The sequence below is a fragment of the Lathyrus oleraceus genome, chromosome 3, assembly GCF_024323335.1.
Source record: "Lathyrus oleraceus cultivar Zhongwan6 chromosome 3, CAAS_Psat_ZW6_1.0, whole genome shotgun sequence".
Taxonomy (NCBI): Eukaryota; Viridiplantae; Streptophyta; class Magnoliopsida; order Fabales; family Fabaceae; genus Lathyrus; species Lathyrus oleraceus.
Genome location: NC_066581.1, coordinates 21,192,457 through 21,216,948, shown reverse-complemented (window position 1 = coordinate 21,216,948; position 24,492 = coordinate 21,192,457). Strand labels below are relative to the sequence as shown.

Sequence of the window (24,492 nt, the reverse complement as noted above, 5' to 3'; positions counted from 1 at the left end):
AATCTTCTTTGGCTGAGATTCTGAGGGGAATGTGAGCTATCAAACCTGTAACATTAGTCTTAGGAATCCATTGCTTCTTAATGACAGGCCTGTGCTGTTTGGGTCTGGATTGATAGTGATTCTGATGATGAGCAGGCCTAGGATAACCATACAGTTTATAGCAGAACGACTTCAGATGACCAAATTTCCCACAGTGATGGCATCTCCATCTTTGGTGTTTCCCTTTCTACTGTTTTCTCCTCTGGTGTTGTGACATATGATGTGACATCACAGGTTTGCTTTTATTATGGATGCACTTAGGTTTGGATTGAGATTTGGCACCAGTGTAACTGCTCTCAGGCTTTGAGTCATTATACCCAATGCCAGATTTATCTCCTGTTATTTGTCCAGTTTGAAGAATCTTGTCTAAGGAGTCTGATCCATTGCTTAACATCCTTACATACTTGGTCATCTCTTCTAGTTTAGAATTTGGAAACATGACTTCAGTTTTCAACTTAGAGATGGTTTTCACATGGTCTGCCTTCTCACTTTCCAGTTGTGCTATCTTCTGACTTTCAGCTTGTGGATTTTCAACTAGCTTGGCATTCAAAACAACTGCTTCTGTTTGTAAATTGAAGATGGTTTCCAAGTATTCTACCTTCTCATTCTCAAGTTGAGTTATTTCTTTCTTATGGTTTTCAACCTGTTTGCACAACTCTACACTTTTGTGACACAACTTTCTGTAGGTAGAGGCCAATTCTTCAAAGGTTACTTCACCATCACTTGAGTCTTCATCAGATCCCCATCTTCCTGTCAAAGCAGTCACAAGATTTGCAGCCTCCTCTGTTTCACTCTCATCAGACCAAGTGGCAGCAAGACTCATCTTCTGTTTCCTGAGGTAGGTTCCACATTCAGTCCTGATGTGTCCATACTCATCACATTCATAGCACTGTACCTCTTTTCCTTCTTTGTGCTTCTCATCTGATATTGCTCTTCTTCCAGCATTGTTGGATTTACTGATGTTAGATGAGATGTTCTTGACATTTGTCTTAGATCTTACATCCATCTTTTTCAACAGTTTATTGAACTGTCTTCCCAGCATTGCTACTTCATTGACCAAATATTCATCAACCTCCTGACTCTTTTCCTCTTTTGTGTTTGACATAAAGGCCATGCTCTTTGTTTTCTTTTCAAAACCATCATTCAATCCCATCTCAAAGGTTTGGAGGGAACCAATTAGCTCATCTACCCTCATGTTGGAAATGTCTTGAGACTCTTCTATGGCAGTCACCTTCATTGCAAATCTCTTAGGGAGTGATTTGAGTATTTTCCTTACCAGTTTTTCATCTGTCATCTTCTCTCCCAGGGCTCCTGAGGCATTAGCAATTTCAAGGATACTCATGTGAAATTCATGAATGTTTTCATCTTCTTTCATCCTTAAGTTTTCAAACTTGGAGGTGAGCAGCTGAAGCCTAGACATCTTAACCCTAGAGGTGCCTTCATGAGTGGTCTTGAGAATGTCCCAAGCATCTTTGGCCACTTCACAGTTGTTTATCACCCTGAAATTTTTTGTGTCTACTCCATTAAATATGGCATTCAAAGATTTAGAATTTCCAAGGGCTAGATTATCCTCCTCCTTGGACCATTGTTCTTCAGGCTTCTTCTCAGTAGTGGCTTCTCCTTCTTTAGTAATGACAGGATGCACTCAACCTGTTAACACAGCTTTCCAAGCCTTGTTATCAAGAGATTTTAGAAAAGCTACCATTCGAGGTTTCCAATAGTCATAGTTAGAACCATCCAAAATTAGGGGCCTATGAACAGATCCTCCATCTCTCTCCATTGTACCAGAAAGTAATGTCCCTAGATCTCACCCAGAACCAGAGCAGGATGCCTGCTCTGATACCAATTGAAATTCTGGTATCAGATATAAGATGTCGAAGGTAATGTCACGACACTAATATCTGTTAACACAAATAGGATAAAGATACTGAATGGTAAAGCACATGACACAAGCAATTGTTAACCCAGTTCGGTCCAACTCACCTACATCTGGGGGCTACAAAGCCAGGAAGGAAATCCACTATAATAGAATTAGTTCAAAGACTCTCCGTACACTTCAACAAGTTACAGTCTTTCTCACCTAATCTCTACCCGTGCAATTTCTACCTAAGCACTCTTAGATATGAGAACCCACTCACTTCCCTACAATCACACCTATAATCTTAAACAACAATCCCTTGAGAAAAGAAAACACTTTTCAATAACACACTCTTGATTTTACTTCACAGTTTCAATCAAGAAGACACACTCTTGATCTTGCTTCACAGTTTTGATCAAGAAGACACACACTTGATCTTGCTTCACAACTTTGATCAAGTAGACACACACTCTTGCTTAACAGCTTTAGAGTGACAAATTACAACCACAAATCAGTCCAATTCAATCATCAAAAGATGACTTGAATGGCTTACAAGTCTTACGACTAAACAGACACAAACCCTAGCTCTCTCTATATATTTCGCTCAGTATTGGTTGTGTTGTAAAACAGGTTTTCTAAGTCCCTTTTTATAGAAGCTTTCAGCTGGGCTTGGACATCTTGAAAACCCTAAATTTATTTTCCAATCAAATCTTTTTATAACAGCTGGTTAGATCTCCTTGGAAAATAAGTAAATCAGGTTGTAATCCATGATTGAATGCGCCAGCTAATCAGATCTTCAATCATACATAGATTGCCATTAATTGTGCAATCACAAAACACCAGACATTCACACTGAATGTTCTGTGTACAGGATGTCATGACATCAGGTTTGACATCCTGGAAAAATCCTACATAATCCAATAATTCCTTTTATAACTTCCAGCAGGTACAACCATATCAGATGCCATGACCTTGTGTATGTCATCTGAAACAATCCTGCACGAACATGTCTTTCATTTAAGCTCTAGCAGGTACATCCAATATCAGAAGCCATGGCATTGTATGTGGCATTCTGAAACAATCCTGCATGCACATGTTCTTGAACTCCAGCAGGTACATAGGATATCTCATGTTAAGACATCACACATAACATCTTGTGAACACTCTTTGTTTTACCAAAATTGCTGCCAACACTTAGAATCAACAGGTCGATAGCATGACAAGGTAAATGACACAATGCTTTCATAAGATTATTCTGCAGTAGATATCACCTAGGACTAGGGATACCCTGTATGAACCAAATCATTCTCAATATATTAAGGCTTAATTTCACCAGTAACTTTCTATGGACATAAAGATTATGGCTTAATGATTAAAGGTTTTCTCATCAAGGCCTTAGGAGAAAATACCCTTGAGAACTAGTAGTAATTAATTGATATTTGTTGATGCAATAGTGACTTAGAGTTGTTACAGGGACAAATTACACACCTTCCCTAGCATGTTCCTTTACCTTGAAAACCCCTTTACAATATTATTTATTTTATTTGCAATTACTTTTATAAATTTGAATCTAAAACTCACAACACAAGTTTTTGTTTAATTTAACAACAATTCTACCTCAAAATTTGCAATCAATCCTTGAGATCGACATTTAGGGAACCTTCCCCATTATTACTATACAGGCAAAATAGTACACTTGCTATTTTTCCGATCAAGTTTTTGGCGTCGTTGTCGGGGACTGCCAAAATATAGAGTTTAAATTTAGTTCAATTAAAATTTTGTTGCTCTGCACTAAAATTTTATTTCTGTCATTTAGTTTATTTTCGAATTTTATCAATTAATCTGCCTTTGATATTTTATGCGAGGTAAGACCTCAGCTGAATTTCCTTTTAACGCTGAAATTGAAAGAACTTTAGATGCAAGACTCAGACAAGCTAGATTAGCAAAACTGGAATCAGACAAAGAACAACCTACCGTTCATTCAGGGCCAGATTCAGAGTCAGAAAAAGAGCTAAAATTAGTGGCAAAAACGATGGGTGAAAATCCACCACCACCGGAAAGACTATTAGGTGACTATGGGATAACAAATGCACCGGACGGTAGGCTAACTATTGTAAACCAACCGGTGAATATGCCAAACTTTCAGCTGCATCCCATCACTACTAATCAACTTGAGAGGAAACCTTTTTTGGAAAAGATCAACAAATATGCTAACAGGCATTTACAAACGTTTCTAACTATGAGCACCACTCTCAAAATAGAGGGGCACACGAAAGAGGCAAAAAAGCTATGAATGTTCCCATTCGTCCTATCTGAAGATGCAGAAGAATGGTTCTACTCATTACCTGCTAGGAGTATTACCACCTAGGAACAAATGGAAACTGCTTTTCTGAATGAGTATTTTCCAACTCCAGTTTTCCTCAGGAAAAGATACGACATCATGAACTTCAAACAAAAAGAAGGCGAATCACTTGGTGATTCATACAAACGATTCAAGAGGATACTTGTTGCTTGTCCTACACACAACTTGGATCAGATAAAGCAAATTCAAATGTTTGTCAATGGTCTCCGACTGAAAACTAAACAATTGATTGCTACAGCAGTCGGTGGCTCATCAAACTTTTCAACAACCACATGTATTAAAAAGATCATTGAAGTAATAGCTACAAATGAGCACTTGGAGTTATATAATAGGTGTTCAAGTAAATCAGAAGGAACTATTGATCTGAAGCTCGAAACCAATAAATAAGAATCTAAGACACAGTTGCTGTAGAAGTGGAGAAGAAACTAAAGGCTATGAATATTGGTACCCATCATGTAGCTCAACTTCAGCCAATCAAGAATGTAAATTGTGAAATTTGTGCAGGACCTCATTTGATTGTATATTGTGTTGCAACCACACAACAAATTGAAGAGATAAAATTTATGAAGCAGAATAACCCTTACTCTAACACTTATAATCCAGGATGGAAGAATCATCCAAATTTTTCTTGGAAAGATCAACAAGGGAATGTTCCAAAGCAGGGTCTCGTTCAATATCAGAACCAACCACAGTAGTACCAACAACAACAACCATAACAACAACAATATCAACAATAAGCACCCAAAAAGTCTGAATGGGAACTTGCCATTGAAAAGATGGCTGCTCAAAATTCCCAGTTCCAAGAGGAAACAAGAAATAATCACAGGAACATGACCGCTTCCATAAAAAATCTTAAAGTTCAGATGGGTCAGATAGCACAACAAATAGCAAGTTCTCGAGTACCAGGTTCCTTACCAAGTGAAATAGTACAAAATCCAAAAAATCATGAGAATGTTAATGTTGTCACGATGAGAAGTAAGAAGGCTGCTAAAGAGGAAAAAGTTATACCACCCAGAAAGCAAACTGAAGAGAAAAATAAAAATGAGACTAAACTTGTGATTAAGTTGCCATATCATCTAAGAGCAACAAAGAAGGAACCTAGAGAGACAAACTTTGAGAAATTCATGACAATGTTCAAGAAGATAGAGAGTCATATGCATTTTTTTAAAGCACTCGAGTGAATGCCCATGTACACAAAATGCATGGAAGAGGTAATAACCGAAAAGAGACCAACAGGACATGGATTAGTAGCCTTGAAGGAGAAATGTAGTGAAAAATCACTAGGCAAGAGAATTCCAAACAAACAGAAGGATCCTGGAGCGGTCACAATCTCATGCACTATAAAATAGAGAACTTTCAAAAAGGTATTAATTGATTATGGAGCTAGTGTGAGTCTGATACCATTATCAATACACCACAGGCTGGGTATTGAAAATGTTAGTGATACAAGGACGAATCTGAACTTTGCAGATCACTCGATAAAGAATGCATTTGGGATAACAGAAGACATGCCAGTGACAATAAGGGAATTATGTTTTCCTGTTGATTTTGTGATCATAGACATACCTGAAGATGAAGAGACGCCTATCATTCTTGGTCGACCATTCATGCGGACAAGTCGATTCAATCTCGACATGGACCAGGGCACGTTAACTTTAAAAGTTTATGATGATGAAATAACCTTGAATGTTATTGAAAACAGGAAGCTAGAGGTAGAAAAAGAACATCACTATCAAGTAGGCATGATCAGGATAAATGTGAAAAGGCAAAGTAACATACCAACATCAGAAAAAGATGCAAGAAGGCTTTCTCAACTACCACCACCTCCATGAGAGACTCCGAATGAAAACATTCCTGGTCCAATCGAAAAGCAAAAAGAAAGAAGGAGAGGCCTTATCCTCAAGGACGAGGAATTAGCCTGGTAAAGAATGTTTATCCACATATAGTATGGTAAACCGTCGAGCTATACGACGTTAAAAGAAGCGCTTCGTGGGAGGCAACCCACACTTTTACTTACTGATGAATTTTCACTTTTGTTATTTGTTTTGTTTTGTAGTCAGGTGATATACAGTCCCTTAATATGGGGAGGCAGAAGGAGATACATGAAATTAAAGAAGAATCAGTACAAAGAAAGGTATCCGTAATAGAAAAACCAAGCAGTGAAAAAAAAACGAGTTTTGGAGGAAGTACCAGAGGCCTACTACGGGCACCCGTAGCAGTGGCTATGGCCCGTAGCAGGCAGAACAAATCCTCTGGGAAATTAATCAAGAAAATGGAAACATAAACCTACTACGGGAGGCCGGAGCAACGACTACGACCCGTAGCAGACAGGACCACCAATATGTTGGGTTGAAACAGAGTCTTACTACGGGTGCCGTAGCATGCAGGATACTGGTAGTGGTGCAAAGTCAAAAGCTCACAACGGGCACCCGTAGCAGCTACTACGACTCGTAGCGAGTCTGCGGGTAAAAATGCATAATTTTTTGAAACCCTCCACCTTCTCTCACCTTGGGCCCACCCACCACTCATTACCCAATCAAATTCCATCATATCTCATTTTATCCCTTTAACCACCAATAATATCTCATCATTACCCAAAATCATTACCTTCATATTCTCTTTCTCATTCAAAACCTTCCATCTTCATCACTTATCTCTCCACTTCTCACAAAAACACCATTGTTGCCATCGCCAAAAGCTCTCAACTCTCTCCACAAACCCACTCAAAACTACAATCTCCCTTCATTAAACCTTCCTAAAATCCCATCCTGAATATTATTTCGGGTACAAACTTCTCTGCAACTCAATTTTTCAATCGACATTGTTTTCCAAAGATGCCTCCAAAAAGAACCAATGTTGCAGAATCATCCAGAATGAGAAAACGCGTAGTGCCCGCAGCTCAAACCCTCACAACATTGTTTTCGAGGACGAGGAGCAAGCCAAAAGGTGCTCGGTGCTCGCACGACGTAAAATTACGCCCTCCAGGTACATGTGTGAATGAACTCTTACTGATTTAAGGTTAAAAGCTGAGGTAGATAAAATGTTTCATGTTATTGGGTTATTGGAGTTCATGCATTTTGAAGCGCCGACTTTTGAGCACATAACTCTTGAATTTCTGAGTATATTGAATTTTCAGCTGTAGAGAAAAAGGTTCAGTAATGTGAGGTACTACTTTGGTTCCCTCAAATTATGCCTTTTTAATGAATATCATGAATTAACTGTGAGGAACTCGGTAACATCCTTAAGCTGCCCATCTACGGGCCAGGCGATGTGCTGGATGACTTTCTGGTGAAATATTTTTGGTCAGAAATTACAGGTAATCCTCGGTACGGTTCCGCAACCGCCAAAGCATCGATGATTCAGAATCCCTGCTTCCAGTATGCCCAAAAGGGCCTAGCGTACACTCTTTTTGGTCGGGGTGGCCACCTAGAGGGAGTTACTTTTCTGCATGCTATGACTAATAATGAAATTCTTAATGTTGCTGCCTTTGCTACTAATTATTTGGGCAAAGTTGCTTGTGCACCAACATGAGGAATTTTTGTGGGGGTATGATTACCCAAACTGCAAAGCATCTAGGATATGCCATAAATCTATCCTCTGACACCCCTGTTGCAGGTAAAGCGAAGATTAACATGGAATCCCTCATTCACCAAGGGATATTTTTGTTACTCATAACAGTTACTCATTGATAAGTCGAGGTCAGTTTGTCTTGGAATTACCCGCCCCTGACATGGTAAGTATTATTGATCGTTCCAACTGGTTATATGCGAGTGTCATCCCCAATGAGGAGGACGACCATAATTTGGATGATTTCGTTGTAGGTGACACAATGGAGGAAGAGGCCACCTACCAGCAATAGTTTGTACTCCAACTCAAGATCCAACCCAACAAGGTCCCGCATCATTCTCTATGAATCAGGACCGATGGATGTGGATGCAAGCAAAGCTAGGAGATTTGAGAGCCGAGCAAACCCGATAAGGAGTTGAGCAGGTTCGGCAAGGAACCATGCTGGAGGAAATGCAATCCATGATGCAACAGTTGATGTTTCATTTTCCTCCACCTCCCCAATGAGGGAACTGTAAGTTAACCCTCTCTCTTTCTTGTTCTAAAACATTGAGGCTAATATTTAGTTCAGGTTTGGGGGAGCTTTACTAGTTTCTTTTTATTATTATTGTTGTTGTTTCTTTTATTATTATTTTTATTACTATTTTGATTGTTTATTTTGATTAAGTGTTGTTAAGTAATACACAATTGCTGGAATTCAGGGCTTGAATAAGTGAAGAAGGTTAGTGAAAACAGAGGATTGATTACGGCCAAGGAAGTACCCCTAAAAATGTTGATATTGTTGAAGATGATCGGACACAACTTTCTTGCTCGACCAACAAAGGAACCCTGTACATCCCAACTTAAGAGGGAAGTTGCATCACATTAGAGGTATTACGGAATTTGTTAGCTTTACCAAACATGGTGAGAATTAAAATCCAAACACAATATTCATCATGAGAGATGATTCAGGTATGTCTCTATCACTCATAGTTTGCGTAAGTTCTCTTTGAATTTCATGTATTAGTATACACACTAAGGCAAGTTTTTTCTTTTAACCCTGAGCCTTTCAAGCCAACCTTATTAATTATTACCCTTCGTTCACCCAAATTTGAGCTTGTATCCCTTTATTTGTATATATCACCACATGAATGTAACCCGTGATCCAAACACTTCCTTACCTTGTTTAGTGAAAATGTTATGTTCTTTAAGTTGTGTTTAATTCTAAGGTTGGGGTAGCCCCATAAGAAACTGAAAGTATGGTGAGTGCGGGAAAAAAATAAGAAAAATGACCATCGAAAAACAAGGAAACAAAAGAAAGAGAAAAAAAGAGAAATTTGATGGAACAAAGAAAAACACTCACCGAATGAGAAATATCCAGTTGGGTATAAAACAAAAAACAAAAAGAACTGAGTAACGGAGCTGAAAAAGAAAAAGAAATGTAAATGGCATGTTAGAACAAACACGGTAAAAAGAATAATGACATTGACTCTGAACCCAAAAACCATCTCTCCCCCATTCATATCCCACATTAACCCAAGCCCCGCTATAACCTGAAAGACCTCGAAAGTGTGTGTATTGTGCAGGTGAGATGAAAGGAGAACTCGTTCAAGCTTATGAGTCAGTATTGCATACTATGAAATCATGAGTGCAAACATTATCCCCGAGAGTTTAGGTGAGTGTGTCAAACAAGCTGACAAGTAAAGTAGTACTCCTTGGTGGAAGTTTGGCGAAACAAATAATTGCGGAGGACAGGGGACCCTGAAAGAAGAAGAATGAGCAAGTTGTGAAATATCTCAGCAGTATTGTGGTCAAAGTTGATTTTTCAACTATTTTTGGGGGTGACATAAATTTCTTGAGGACAAGCAATGAGATAAGTTTGGGGTTATGATCAGTCACCATTTATGCTATGTATTTTGTCACTTATTCGGCGAGAATCCGGGTAATTTGTATTACTTTATTTTAATTAATGTGTTGTTGAGCCTGTTTCCTTCACCGATAACTTATTTTACTGTTTCATCATTATTAATGTCATTTCTATTTTTTGTTGCATTTCATGCTTTGGGTGTGTGTATTTTCTGCGTTTCAGGTTCAAGCAGGTAATCAAGCAGGGTTGAATGTAAAAACCAAGGAGAAGCGAACAAAATCAGAACGAAGATTTCACGGTCCAGTAGGCCTGCTACGGGCCATAGCAGGAAGCCCTGATTACACAAAAGCAACCAAGTCAAACAGAGACCTACTACAGCCACCCGTAGCACCGGCTACGGACCGTAGTAGGGGGTTCTGGCACAAGAAGCAAATATCCACTGAAATAGTGGCCTGCTACGGCCACCCGTAGCATCTGCTAGGGGCCGTAGCAGGAGACCTGACACCAAACTTCTAAAATAGTTGCCTGCCACGGTCACCCGTAGCACCAATTATGGGTTGTAGCAGGCATGGTGAAAAAAGTCAAATTTTGACTTTTCTGTTGTCATTCCTAAGTGAGGGGCATTTTGGTCAATTATGAGGCGGATGTGATGGACTTTTGTGGATCTGTTTGAAGAAAGAAAAAACTTTTCTATAAGAGGGCAAATTTTCAGACAAGAAGGGGACTTTTTGATAGAACAACAATTGAGACGATTCAGAATTAGAGAAATCAAGGTTTTGGGAGAAACATGATCTTTCATGAGCGGAAGTAATTGAAGATCAAAGTTCATCTGAATACTTGTAATGTCTGCGTTTTATATTTTGTTTTGCTTGAATATTATGAGTAGCTAAACCCCCTAATGCTAGGGGGTGTCCCTTATTTGAATCTGTAATGACTTTGAGTTTAACAATATTGTTTTTCAAAATTACCGTAATCTTTTGATTTGTTTAATGCTTTCTCTTTTGAAATAATTGAGATTGTTGTATGATTATCAATTAGGCTGGATCGCCATTGATAATGCTTTCATAAGATTATTGTAGTAGATCACCTAGGACTAGGGATACCCTGTATGAACCAGATTATTCTCGATATATTAAGGCTTAATTTCATCGGTAATTTTCTATGGACATAGAGATTAAGGTTGAATGATTAAAGGTTTTCTCACCAAGACGTTGGGAGAAAATACTCTTGAGAATTAGTAGTAATTAATTGATATTTATTGATGCAATAATGACTCAGAGTTGTTACAAGGATAAATTATGCATCTTCCCTGACATGTTCCTTTACCTTGAAAATCTTTTTACAACATTATTTATTTTATTTGCTTTGTTTAATTGAACAACAATTATAACTCAACATTTGCGAGCAGTCCTTGAGATCAACATTCGGGAAACCTTCCCCATTATTACTATACATGCAAAATAATACACTTGCTATTTTTTCGACCACCTTTAGATGAAGAAGTGTATGTCACACAACCTCCTATGTTTGTGATTCAGGAGGAAGCAAGGAAAGTATACAAGTTGCACAAATTGCTTTATGGTCTCAAGCAGACACCTAGCGCATGAAACAAGAAGATCGACATGTTCCTAATGTTGAGAAAGAAATTATGAATAATTCATATTGACAATAATTAGTGTGTTTCGACAAATTGGATTATAGGGGTATGTTGAGATATTAGATATAATCCAAAGTGAGTTGTGTGGCTCAAGCCCAAAGTTAATTAGGGTTTATGTTTGTTACTTAGTTTGTTATTTTACTTAGTATTCAAGTCACATAAGTGTATATAAATAGATACTTTGTAATTCAATATTATAATTCAATTCAATAATACAATCCTTATTTTCTTATTCTCTCTTTCTCTCTTCACTAAAAATGCATCAAATACTAATAAATATCACTCTTCGTTATGCATGGAAATTAAAAAAAAAACTAAATATCACTACAAATAATTTATTTTTCTTTTGAGTTGCTTGAATTATTTTGTACTATCAATCTTTCAAATGATATGTTTTTGAAACTTATTATTTCAGACTCTTTTTACTCGGTTCATAATCCATTCTTTTATTTCATTTGTTTTTAAAACTATTTTTCCTAACTATGCTCCACCAATCTTATTTGACTGCGGGGGCTATAACTACATAGATTTTGTATTCAATATCGGATGAAAAGTGGAGTTGGTAAGTTTCAGTGTTATTTGCTTGATGTTCACTACTTTTGGCGTATTATATAATATTTGTTTATTCTAGAATTAATTACTCATCTTAAACTTACAATGCATCTAAATACGTTGTATACCCTACAAGTGTACTTATTTTTTTATTTTAATAAAATTAACAATTTATTTTACTAAATTAAATAATACTCAACTCTGACAGACAACTAATATTTAATGAATTATTATTAGCAAAATACATATTTTATTTAATCAATAATTATTTTTATTCAAGAGATAATTTTTATTTTTAAATATTAAAATTTCATTTTTTTTTTATTTCACGAGTTTTTTTTATATAATTATTTAATATAATTAAATTTATATAATTATTATTCATTTATAACTAAGTCATTTATCTCAAATTCATATGTATTTAGATATATTTTATATATTATAAAATAAATTTACTCGTGCGGAAGGATGTGTATTTTACTACATAAAAAGATAAAAAAATTGGATGATTGTATGAAAAGGGAAATGTGTGCCATGTGTCACAAATTTAGAGAAATGAAAGGAATAAATTGTGGTGCATTACTTGTTTACTAAATTGACTTATTTGTAGTATAAAATTTTTAATAGCAAAGGACAGTATTGATAGTGTGTATGTATCTTGTATTAATATTTATATAGTTGATAATTTAAAAAAAACACTAAAAATTAATATGTTGGATATAATAATAACATAATATATTAAATATAATATTATAAAATAAAAATGATCAATTATAATTGAAATAAATAAAATAATAAAAATAAATAGTTTAAATAAATTAATGAATAGTATTAAAAAAAGTAAGTATCAATCAATAATAAATTAATAATATACTGTTGAGAATGTATCAAGTATGAGTAGTGTGAGTCATAGTCCCACATTGGTTGGAAATGTGAGGACTTGAGCATTTATAAGTGAGAGAATCCACTCACATATCACCTTAAGATTTTAGATGAATACGTGATGTGTTTCTCACAAATATATTGATTTAAAAAATAAGAAGTTCCTCTCACCTTTATCATAGTTCCACATTTGTTGGAAATATGGAGACTTGAACATCTATATTTTGATTTGGATCTATTTCAAAACATAAATCTGAAATTTGATTCAAACAAAAACGGTTTTCAAACACATCCAAAAATATTTGTTTTTTTTGTTGTTGCAGTTTTTAATTTTTTTTAATTGATTTTTAATTTTCATTTTAATCGATTTGAATTTGAATGTCCTTAGTCTCCATGTCATGATCAACTATATTGAAACTTGTGGTGGAAAGATTTATTAATCTATTATCTAGAATGATATTAATGCATTATTCCTCGTTTTGCATAGTGATGATCTTCTTGTCATTATTTATACATTTCAACAACATAGTTTCACTAAAAAAATCATAGAATTTAAAATCAACATACTAACTCATGTAATTCAAATTAAAGAATTAGAGTGCACGATTAAGGATTTGATTGATTTTTTTATAATTCAAATTCATGCCTTAATGAATTCTCATATTGTATAATGAGAGCGAAACAACTATCCCAGATGTATTATTTACGCACCACACAAATTCATGCTTTAATGCACCATATATATTACTTACGCACCACACAAAAATATTAAAATGCTCCTAGATTCCGAAGATATATTTTCGGACGCATCCAATACACACATAACCTAGGCCATTATGAGTGACGCCCTATTAGTTGAGTTTTTTTAACCCAGAGATGCATCTCCAAAATATGTTCGTAGATACATTTTCGTAACGTATGCACATCAGTATCAAAGGCAGAAATCAAAAACTTGTAATTTGACAAAATAAAATTGTAATTATTAACATAAAATCAATATTACATAGATAATTTTAACATAAAATGCAATACTACACTTCAATATCCAGGTGGGCACTTCAACATCTTCACAATATCTTCGACAAATCTTGAATCGTCGCTTCCAACTCGAGCGGAACTTTTGTTTCGAAACGAAAAAATATATTCTATATAGCCATTACATCTGCATCCGTCTTGAACTCAAAATTGCTGAACTCGATCTTCTCTTTGTTGTCAATCGACGGTGAACGATACTCGAGCTTCACAATTTTTTGATTGTCTCCGTAAGATATGAGATTATGGACTTTGTATTTCAGAGCTGCAAGAGAGATGTACTCGTTGAGCTTAAACTTTCGCCCGAGTGTCGCGTTGGAGAAAGAGACATTTATAATATACCAGATGATGTTTATTTGTGACATTTGAGACATTTTGTGTTTGTGTAAAATAAAAAACATGAGCACCTTAATTTATAGAAGTTGTAGAAAAATGTGGACCTCACAAAATCTAGCATGCTGACTCCGGCACACCTATAAGGCCCAAGTAACATTATCTTTTTTTCCTCTCTCTAGAAATGCAAACCCGACATAATAGTTATTCTCAATAGAGGTAACACTAACCATCTCCAATAATTGAAGTTTGTACTTGTGCGTTGAATTAATTATAAGCACAATAGGAAACATGTTGAACAACTTGATGGAATCAGGACGAGTCCAAAATATATCTCTATCTGTAACTCCATCCTCGCACGTTCGATACATAGAAACATAACTGTTATCATCCAATAGTTTCAAGAGTTGTTGCATTTCAGTTTTATTCCCCCTTGACGCCTTGTTAGTTTGGTACCGAATATTATACATTTGCTTGATATTTGAGATATTTTTGGGTCTTTTACGTTTCAAAGTTGCAAGCATATTTTTCGGTTGAACCAAATTCAATGTCATGTCAGCAACACATTCATTCTCTTCTGGCATGAGGCGAAACGCAATTGGATGATCCACTAACTTTTTACACAAGTCATGTTTATGTAAACCACATATTGAAGCTAGCGGAAATATGCTCGAACGTATCGCACGCTCGAACATACAACAGAGTCGCCATCAAACTTTATTTATTCTATAAGGAAAGGGAAAACATCGATAAAACCCAGGGGAAAGAGATATGTTGGGTAAGGAAGTCGGTTATGCAAGGGGAAAGTATTAGCACCCCAAACATCCATGGTACTCCATGGGAACCGTTTTGATTGTTCTCTCTTGAATAGGTGTGATATCTAAAGATTACTCGCAAAAGAATGAAGGAAAGGAAAAGAATAAATAAAGTTCTCGGTGAGGATTGGGGCCCTCATGCCTACGTATCCTCATAGTGCAATTGAGGAATTCAGAGCTCCGTAGTTCGAAGAACTAGAAGTGGGAGATGAAAAGAAATGTGATCAAGGTACGGTCTGAACCAAAGAATTATGATTTGAACTCCAACAAGGGTGAAAGTGTGAACCCAAGAGTAAACTGCTGTGAACCAACAAGTGAGGGCCTACAACACTGTGTTGGAATAACCGAAGAGAAGGGTTGCCTGTATACGACTGCAAAGTAAGTAAGGATATGTTCGTCTAAGCAACGAGAGGACTTATAAGACAAACAACTCGGCTCTTGGTTCACAAAGATGTAAGATGGAGCTCAAAGGTATATTGTATTTGGCTCAAAGGACATGGTATATCACATGAAGTGAATGAAGGTAGAATATGAATGTATCATGGAAATGAATGGAAGGAATGCCCTAAGGAAGGAATAATAAATAAGTGTTCTCGTCGTGCAATGAGAAAATCAGAGCAATCGTAGTTCAGCCTACTACGACTGAAAACAAAGGGTACGAGATTGATTGGATTGCCCAGGGGCAGATTGCTTAACAAGCAGGAACGTGGTACTAACTGATGATGATAATCAACCACGAGGACAAGTGAGATATGATTGGCCTATACACGAGAGGGTTTGTAAGGCAAGAAAGCTTCGTCTAAGCACGAGAGGTCTTATAAGACGAACGAAGATTATGAAATGATTGGCCTACACACGGGAGGATTTACAAGGCAAGAGCTTCGTCTAAGCACGAGAGGTTTTACGATACGAACAATGATTAAGAGGTTTGCCGAAGCACGAGAGGATTGATAAGGCAAACAAATGACTGAATGGAGTGGGCCTAAGCACAAGAGGATTGATAAGGCTAACAATGAATAGGGGTTTGCCAAAGCACAAGAGGACTGACGAGGAAAACAATGATTGAGTTGATTGATTAGGATTCAAAGATTTGATTACAAGGGAATTGATCCAAGGGATATCTGAATGTCAAAGGGAGTATGATTAATGATCCATTGAGGAAGAAATGATTGATGTGCAATGATGCTTCAATAATGGAGTGTTGAATGATTGATCGATAAATAGGGTAGATTGATAGATAGGGTAGATTGATAGATATGGTAGATTAATAGATAAGGTAGATTTATAGCTAGGGTAGCTCGCGAAGAAATTGGTTTCTTATGCCTATGTATCCTTATAGTGCAATAAGGAAATCCGAGCTTTCGTAGTTCAGCCTACTACGACTGAAAACAAGGTGATTAAGGAGGCGAGAGAAGAGTGACTGATTGAAAGAGTGGAATAGACTTGATAGTTATTTGATAAGAATCACACTAAAGTCTATGAGTAAAGGTGGATACGATAAGTAACGAGCCAAACGTCTCGCACCCAAAGATATCCAGAATGAGTGTAGGAAAGCTCCAGTCTCATTCCTTCTTTACTACTTAAGGCTCATGGCATGTAGCTCTCATCCTAACTTTCAAGTTGCGAGAGGAGAATCTTTGTTGTTGTTTCTTGTATTGATGAAGACCTTATCAATCGTTCGATTCGAATTGCACTAAAGTCTATGAATATAGGTGAATACGATAAGCGATGGGTCATTCGTCCCATACCCAAAGATACTCAGAATGGGGGTAGGAATTCTCCAGTCTCACTCCTTCTCTATTGCTTAAGGCTCATGTCGTACAACTTGATTCCTGATTGATAAGTTGTTGATGTAGTCCTTACTTTGTTGTATTGCTTTATAGTGAGAGAGACTCGTTGATTGTATGATTAGGATTGTGCTAAAGTCTATGAATAAAGGTGAATACGATGAACGCTGGGTCATCCGTCCCATACCCAAAGATATTCAGAATGGGGGTAGGAATTCTCCAGTCTCATTCCTTCTCTATTACTTAAGGCTCATGTCGCACCCTTTGAATTACGATTAACAAGTGTTGATACCTTTGCAATGCTTGAGAAGTAGTCCACTTTGCTACTATGCTTGACTGATGTTGACTTGAAGTCTTGATCTTGCACTTGAACCTTGAGGTCTTGATCTTCAGAGATTCAACATATCCACAATAGCTTGAGCGTAATGAACTTGCAACTTCAAGTGATCAAGGATCTTTTGATCACTTAAAATAGGCTTGGGGTTTATAACATGATTACAAAGGATTTGGTTGACCAAAGTATCCTTTGGTCAACACTAATCAATGAGGTTAAAATAATAGTTGAATTATATATAATAATACTATTAAATTAATCAACTAAATGATATTAGACAATTCAAATTAAAACCCTATACTAGGGGAGCATGCATTAAATCAGGATTCTACTTAAAAAGCCCTAAGCTAAGGGAGCATGTACAAAAATTCAAAATTTTAGGCCCTAAGGGCAAAATAGTCATTATGTCAAAATTTGATTAATTAGGAAAATATTGATTAAAGTTCTAACAATTAAGACCTAATCAGAATTAACTAAACCTAATCTAATATCTAGTTATGCACAATTAATCAACCAAGATTTAATCAAAATTAATTATCTAATCAAACATAGTTAGCACCTAATTACACTACATGATATTCACAAATTCGATATAATATAAAGCTTCCCTATTTAGAAATTTAATTCTAAAATTAGGTTATTTCTACAAATTAAACTTGGGATTCTAATCAATCTAAATATCCTAATTAATTTCCTAAACTTTTGAATTATAATACCAAAATTAACCAAGCTATCTAGGTAAATTAAGAAAAAAGCAAGCCAATGGCCCTGACCTGTTATGGTAGAACATGGGCCCATGGTGAAAAACTGACCTGGAGAGGGGGCAGGCCCAGTGCAGTAGGCCCGTTCTGGCTTGTTTTGTTGATATTCAATGCAACTTTGAGGGTGAAAAATGAAAAGCGTATAGGAGATGTCGTTTGGGCTTTAAGCCCAATTGAATTAGCCAAATGGGTCCAAAAGTCCGACTACCAAGATACATATGAGGCAATTCGTCTCCTATTTGAAACCCTGAAACACGTCGTCGTCACGCTCGATCGTCACCCTCACTTTTCACCGTTCATCATCACGTTCCTTTTCTATACCTCGCGTTCGTCAATGTTCATCAATCGCGACACTGCCCTGCGGATTCAATCATCGCAAATCCATGATGCACGGCGCTAAATCGCGTATGGTTTTCGACTTCGACGCGGTGGCTCAGGTAATGAATTTCTCTTTTCTTTCTTTCTTTGGTCTTTCCGTTTTCGCCTTCTTCAACTCTCTCTGCGTTTTCTCCTTGTTTTTCAACTTTCTTCTGTTGTTGTTGGTGCGCGCTTCAATTTCGTTTCATACATGTTGTTGATTGAGTCATGATAATGGTGAAATATTTGAAACTTCACACCTATTCAAGCGAGAACAATCAAAACGATTTCCATGGAGTACCATGGATATTTGGGGTGCTAATACCTTCCCCTTGCATAACCGACTTCCTTACCCAACATATCTCTTTTCCCCGAGTTTTTATCGATGTTTTCCCTTTCCGTATGGAATAAATAAAGTTCGATGGCGACTTTGTTGTATGTTCGAGCGTGCGATACGTTCGAGTATATTTCCGCTAGCTTCACATATGACATTAAATCTCCATTTATTGTTTGCCAATATATAACCACACAACTTAAAGAGACACTCACGTTTTCTTGAACCGATATCGTCTCATTTAAAATTCCGGAGAGAAGGTCTATATTTCACGTTTCTTTCGCACGTCATTGTCACAAAAACACACTTTCTATCTTAAACATTATCGAACCTTCCGATTACCATACAAAATCTCAGTTTGAATACCCCCGTACGAATTCATTGAAGCATGTGATCACGAAGTTCAAACTCTTTCTCATTTTAAAATTGGTTGCCAACATCTACCGCCTTCACAACAACACCTTTGACATTCGAAGACACAACATATTTGGAAAAAACATCATGATACATCATATCTAATGAAAACAATTACCACAAAACAATAAATAAATGCTAATTTTGTAAATAAAACTGAAAAAATGAACGCATACAAATATCAAAATGCATTTTCGAATGAGTTCATACTCGTTCTAGAAATGTATCTCCGAAATAAATGCATGTTTTTCAGATAGAAAACAAGATTAATTTGAGCAATGAAGCTTGAAATAAATGATCTTTACCTGGAATTCCAACTTCTTTTGCTCTCTTTGATGTATGAAACACAATATTGAAGATTTGGAGTGAAAATGTGGATTGAGAAAGGAAGAGTTTTGGTGAGGATTTTGAGTGGAAAACAAGTATGACTGTGTGATCATACAACTTAGTGCTTTATCAACTTATTTTGGATATGCATCTCTGGAAATATCTAACATACAAAGGTGACATAAAATTTCAAAATCTCATCCCAAACCTCCGAAGATGCATCTCCGAAATGTCCACTAGGTTGATCAACTATCAATATATTTGTTGAAAATATCCGGAGATGCATCTCCAATTTTATTTTAGTATTCATCTAGAATGACACTCATTTGATGCACTATAATATTAGTGCATGATGCGTCCGGAGACGTATCTCTAAAATTTGATAGACAATTTTGATTTTCTATAGAATATTTTTCCATCCCATAGGGGACCATAAGAAATTCACTTTAAAAAAGTTATAACATGTTTGACAACATAACTTATGTAATTTTCAATCAGCCCATAAAAGCCTAACTCATGCAATATAGCCTCCTATTTTTGCAAAAGAAAAAAGTTCTAAATATATGCAAGATTTTTGTGTGTATTAGGTGGATTTACCTACTTTATATCATATCAATTAATAAGATTTACGACTTAGCCTACAAAGTCGTAGATCATGTCAGATTTTTTTTTAAAATAAAAAGAACTAGACTTTTATATAAATTTTTTTAACTAAAAAAATTAGATCTCATACAAAAAGACTTTTAAGCCTATTAAATCAACATATTTAAATATGCATAAATAATATTATTATTATATTTATATTTTAGTATTTTGCAGTATAAAAATAAAACTTAATTATCATAAAATATGAAAATAGTTGAAAACTCATGATAAACAATATCATAAGTTGTTTTAATAAGTTTTCATAAACAAACCGTCTCACAAAATTTATGTTATTTATCTATCTTCAAATGAAATATGTTTTTTAGTAGATTAACCGATCAATGGGACATTCAAAAAGATTAAATTCATACTTAAAAAAAATCTATGATAAACTACATACAAGACTTTAACTTTGATATTTTTAGCATGACAGACATAGACTTGACAAAACTTAAAGTAACACATCGTATTATCACCTTTAATTCTATCTGACATGCTTGTGGCGGCGGTACATAACACCTCTATAATTCGAATAAAAATATTATTATAATCTTAAAATCTTTAAACAAAAAATATCAACACTTTTTCTTTTTCTTTTCATATTTACATGAAAAAAGAAAAAAAATGCATCAGTATTTTTTAAACAATATTTCCCTAAATATGGAAATTAAAAAATCAATTTGCAGAAGTTAAAAACTCATGCAATTTATTGTTTAAGAAAATGTCATTAACTATTTTGCATTTTTTATATGAAAAGAGTATGGTATTTACAAGCTGCTCCCTGTATATAGTTTATGGAAGTACTAACCACCTCAATTTTTTGGATTTAAAGTGTAGAGTTTTTGCTATCTCCAATATTTTGCATAATGATAAGGACATAACATCGTCATTTATATATACATCAGTTAGTTGTTGTATTATTGGCAAATATTTGTTGCTGGTAAATTAGTGACTAAATTAGTTTTAGTTTAAATTCTATAGTTCCTAATTAAAACTTCTTTCAACATCACTCACTTCACCATCTAGCTAGAATACAATTGCAGTCTATATAATAATTATTTAATAAATTTAAAAAGTAAATTTTCTCTTATAAATAGGACATAAAAATAAACAAGAGATACAAACATGAACACAAGTCTACTATCTATGGGACCATAATGCATATCAAATTTCAGAAAATGAGTATTTACTTGGGCAGTAAGTTAGATGTACATAGAAAAGGATATGTCAAAAGAGTTTAAATAAGTTCATATATTTAAAAAAGAAAAAGTTACACACGCATAAGATAATCAAATTATATGCGTTACCAAAACTTTGTATTTCATCTTTCTCCGTTCGACAGTGACAAGCATCTCCGTAATCTTTGGAGAGATCCATCATTCATAATGCGGCAAATTGATAAAACAGAAAAATAGTGAGCTAAGTGAACCTAGTATACTCAGTATGTTAGAAATCACAGGTTCTCGTTAACGAAATTGAAGTCATCAATTTTAAGGAACCAAAGAACTTTGAAACACTGAAAATTATTTTTAGAATTTTTCACCTGCGCGCAACAAGACTGTTCTAATTTCTTCAGCTATCTCATGTAGGATGATAGGTTTTCGAATCAATCCATTCATTCCCACCTGTAGGCATCTCTCCTTTATGTGTTCTTCTGCACTTGCTGTAAGAGCAATAATCAAAGGCCAATTCCGGCTTTGGAACTTTCGAATCTTCCTTGCAACTTCAAAACCGTCCATTTCAGGCATGTGAAGATCCAATAGAATGATTTTGAATGACACACTGGAGGCAGTTATAGCAGCTAAACAATCAAAACCCGATGAAACAGCGGTTACTTGACAACCAAGCTTCTCAAGTAGCTTCTTCGTTACAGTCCTGTTTACATTATCATCATCAGCTAAAATAACATTAAGCCCTCTGAGCTGATGATTTGAAAAATCTTTATTAGCAAGAACGAATCTTCCATGCGATGATCCTAATTGAAACTTGAGAAGAACTGTCACGCCTTGTGCCAAACCTAGAGAGTTTGGTGATATCCAGATATTACCTTGCATCATCTGTATGTTACACATTGTATGGTCAGATTTACCGCACATAATTATGTCAAAAGTGACGACGGTGCGTATTAACAAATAGTTAAATAAACTAAACATAGGAACAATTCATATAAATTCGAAAAACAGAACCGTTTACCTGCACAAGTGTTTTGCAAATGCTAAAGCTCAGGCCCTCCTTAGGTACATTGCCGTGGTGCATCTTACTGGTTAAAATCGATTCGTCTGAATGTGAACTAGTACCGGTTATTTGGAAATTAAATTTTATATATACATTATCATTTTGCAAACTTGATCTCCATATTCCGGAACTTCTATCATCCATATCCACACCAGTATCGCTTTCAAGAGAAACTTGAAAAACGAGAGTCCCTCTATCGTATAAGTTCAATAAATAGCCAATCATGTGCAAAATTATTTGAAAAGACCTTGCCTCGTCGCCGATTACCATATCAGGCAAAGACCTCTGCACATCAATTTCAAGACGAAAGCCTTTATATACACACAAACACTTTGCAATGCAAGAAGCTTCCCTCATCATGGAATGTAGATGGAAATGTTTCAACTCTAACTGGAAACTTCCTTTGTCGTTAGCCGAAATCTCCATGACATCGTTTATCAAACGTGAGAGCGAATTGCTAACTTTCAATATTGTGTCAACAACAATCTTCTGTTCGGATCTTATATTATCCTCTTGAAACATTGAAAGCAATCCCAGGATTGAATGCATAGGTCTCCGCATTCCGTGGCTCATCACTTTCTCAAACGAGCTCCTTGCCTGACTAGCCATCATCGCGTACTTTTGTGCCTGCTGCAGCGCCCGGTTTTGTTCTGCAAGTTTCTCTCTCATGATCTGAGACTCTTCAAGAACAGATGCATGAGACAAGGCCACAGCCACCTGGTCAGCAACAACTTCCACTATCTCCATCTCAGGGGAGGTCCAAACCCTAGAGTTTGATTTCGGAAGAACCAAAACCAATATAGCATAAGATGTCTCGACAAACTCCGGCGTCCCTCCTTTGAAATTTGAAACATGAAGTATCGGCATACGAATGGCTGCTACAGCACCCGAATCCTCAGATCCACCACTACTCGCAGCTCCAAGCTCAGAATCAAGCCTCAAAACCAACACACTCTTGCTCTTTCTTATCTCCAACACATCCAAATCATTAACAGAAATAGAACTATGAAAATTCCTCCCCGGATTCGGCTTCAACTCATGAGTCAAATGCATCACCCTGATATCCTCATCCGGCATCCAAACCGCACAATTATGCAAATCCAAAGCCTTAGAAAGCTCAACAAGCGTAGTATACAATATCGTATGCTTATCCAACGACTTCCTAATCTCACGCGTCAACATCCTAACATGCCAACTAGCCTCCTTCTGTTTCAGCATAATCCCAACCTCTTGCCCTAATTCCAACACATTCTGCCTCAAAAACAACTCCCTCACCTTAATTTTCAAAAGAAGCGGAATCAAAGTCGGAAAAGTAATTGCAGTAGCACACGAAACAAGAGCAGTGAAGAATTTCGCAACAGTGAGAGCCAGAAACAATTGAAAGGAATGAGGACCATAGTAAGTATAAGCATTGAGTAAATGTGTCAAACCGCATAGAACAATGAAAGCAACAAATTGAAGAAACACCAACTTAAATGGAACATTGGAGTAACTAACAAAATAAAGAAGCTCAAGAGGAATTGAAAAATATGCAATAGCAATGAAAAAATCACTGACTTTTTGACAAATCAGAATACTCTGAACACTCCAAATTCCATCATCATCATCATCATCATCATCACAGTTACAATGTATATATTCACCATAAACAGAAATCACAAGAGAACTACAAATCAATAACAGTAACAACAACAACAACAAAGAAGAAGAAGAAGAAAACCCTAATTCCATGGCTCATTTAGATCTAAACGAGTAAATTAACTACCAAAATTAAGCAAATTCAAATTGAAGTGAATAAAATCACTAATTTAGGATAATTATAATGAACAAGAAATTAATCAGAAAAAATGATAGAATAATGAGTGATTGAGCATAAAACGTGTGTTGAAATTTGAACGGTATATTATAGTTTCTTGAAAGTTACGGCATTCGATGATTTTTGAGGATTTTGATGGAATAGAAAAAAGAATCGAGTTATTGGATTAATAAAAGAGATCAAAATTGGAAGAAAAGAGATCAAAAAATTGATAGAAAAGAGAAAAATATCTATATTTGAAGTTTGAATAGAAGAGGGAGTTAAGTTTTTTGTGTTGAAATTGAAAGGGTGTGGGTGGGACCCATGCATCTTTATATGAACTGAACCAAGACACATTTTTAATACTAAATTATTTCTCCTCCAGTTTAATTGACAGTTGTATAGAGACAATAAGGACGGGACTTCAAATCCGCTATTTTCATAAATTTTAAATTTAAATTATTTTTAAAAAAATTTAATGGTGATGCACTGACAATATAAAAAAGTTTTACATTGTTATTTAATAAAAATATATCATTTTACTCATATAAATATTGAGATTA

General features: G+C 35.6%; 2 protein-coding genes across 2 annotated transcripts; both read right to left on the bottom strand.

The window, feature by feature from the left end:
* Positions 1-14,265: 14,265 nt before the first annotated feature.
* On the bottom strand, positions 14,266-14,709 carry LOC127129440 (uncharacterized). The gene has a single exon (XM_051058624.1). The coding sequence runs from the start codon at positions 14,707-14,709 to the stop codon at positions 14,266-14,268; it is 444 nt and encodes a 147-aa protein (XP_050914581.1).
* A 6,257-nt stretch (positions 14,710-20,966) lies between these two features.
* On the bottom strand, positions 20,967-24,255 carry LOC127132192 (protein EIN4). Its single transcript, XM_051061087.1, has 3 exons — positions 22,093-24,255; positions 21,443-21,956; positions 20,967-21,260 (listed from the first exon to the last, which is right to left on the bottom strand). Exons 1-3 carry the CDS (start codon positions 23,863-23,865, stop codon positions 21,127-21,129), a joined length of 2,421 nt encoding a protein of 806 aa, XP_050917044.1. The 5' UTR covers positions 23,866-24,255; the 3' UTR covers positions 20,967-21,126.
* Positions 24,256-24,492: the final 237 nt, after the last annotated feature.

Excerpts from the sequence above, each read along its gene's own strand:
- LOC127129440 (XM_051058624.1), bottom strand. The coding sequence starts at position 14,709 with ATGCCAGAAGAGAATGAATGTGTTGCTGACATGACATTGAATTTGGTT.
- LOC127132192 (XM_051061087.1), bottom strand. The coding sequence starts at position 23,865 with ATGGAATTAGGGTTTTCTTCTTCTTCTTCTTTGTTGTTGTTGTTGTTA. Across the intron at positions 21,957-22,092 it reads TTTGCAAAACACTTGTGCAG|ATGATGCAAGGTAATATCTG; the intron begins GTAAACGGTTCT and ends TGTAACATACAG. Across the intron at positions 21,261-21,442 it reads AACAGTCTTGTTGCGCGCAG|ATTACGGAGATGCTTGTCAC; the intron begins GTGAAAAATTCT and ends ATCTCTCCAAAG.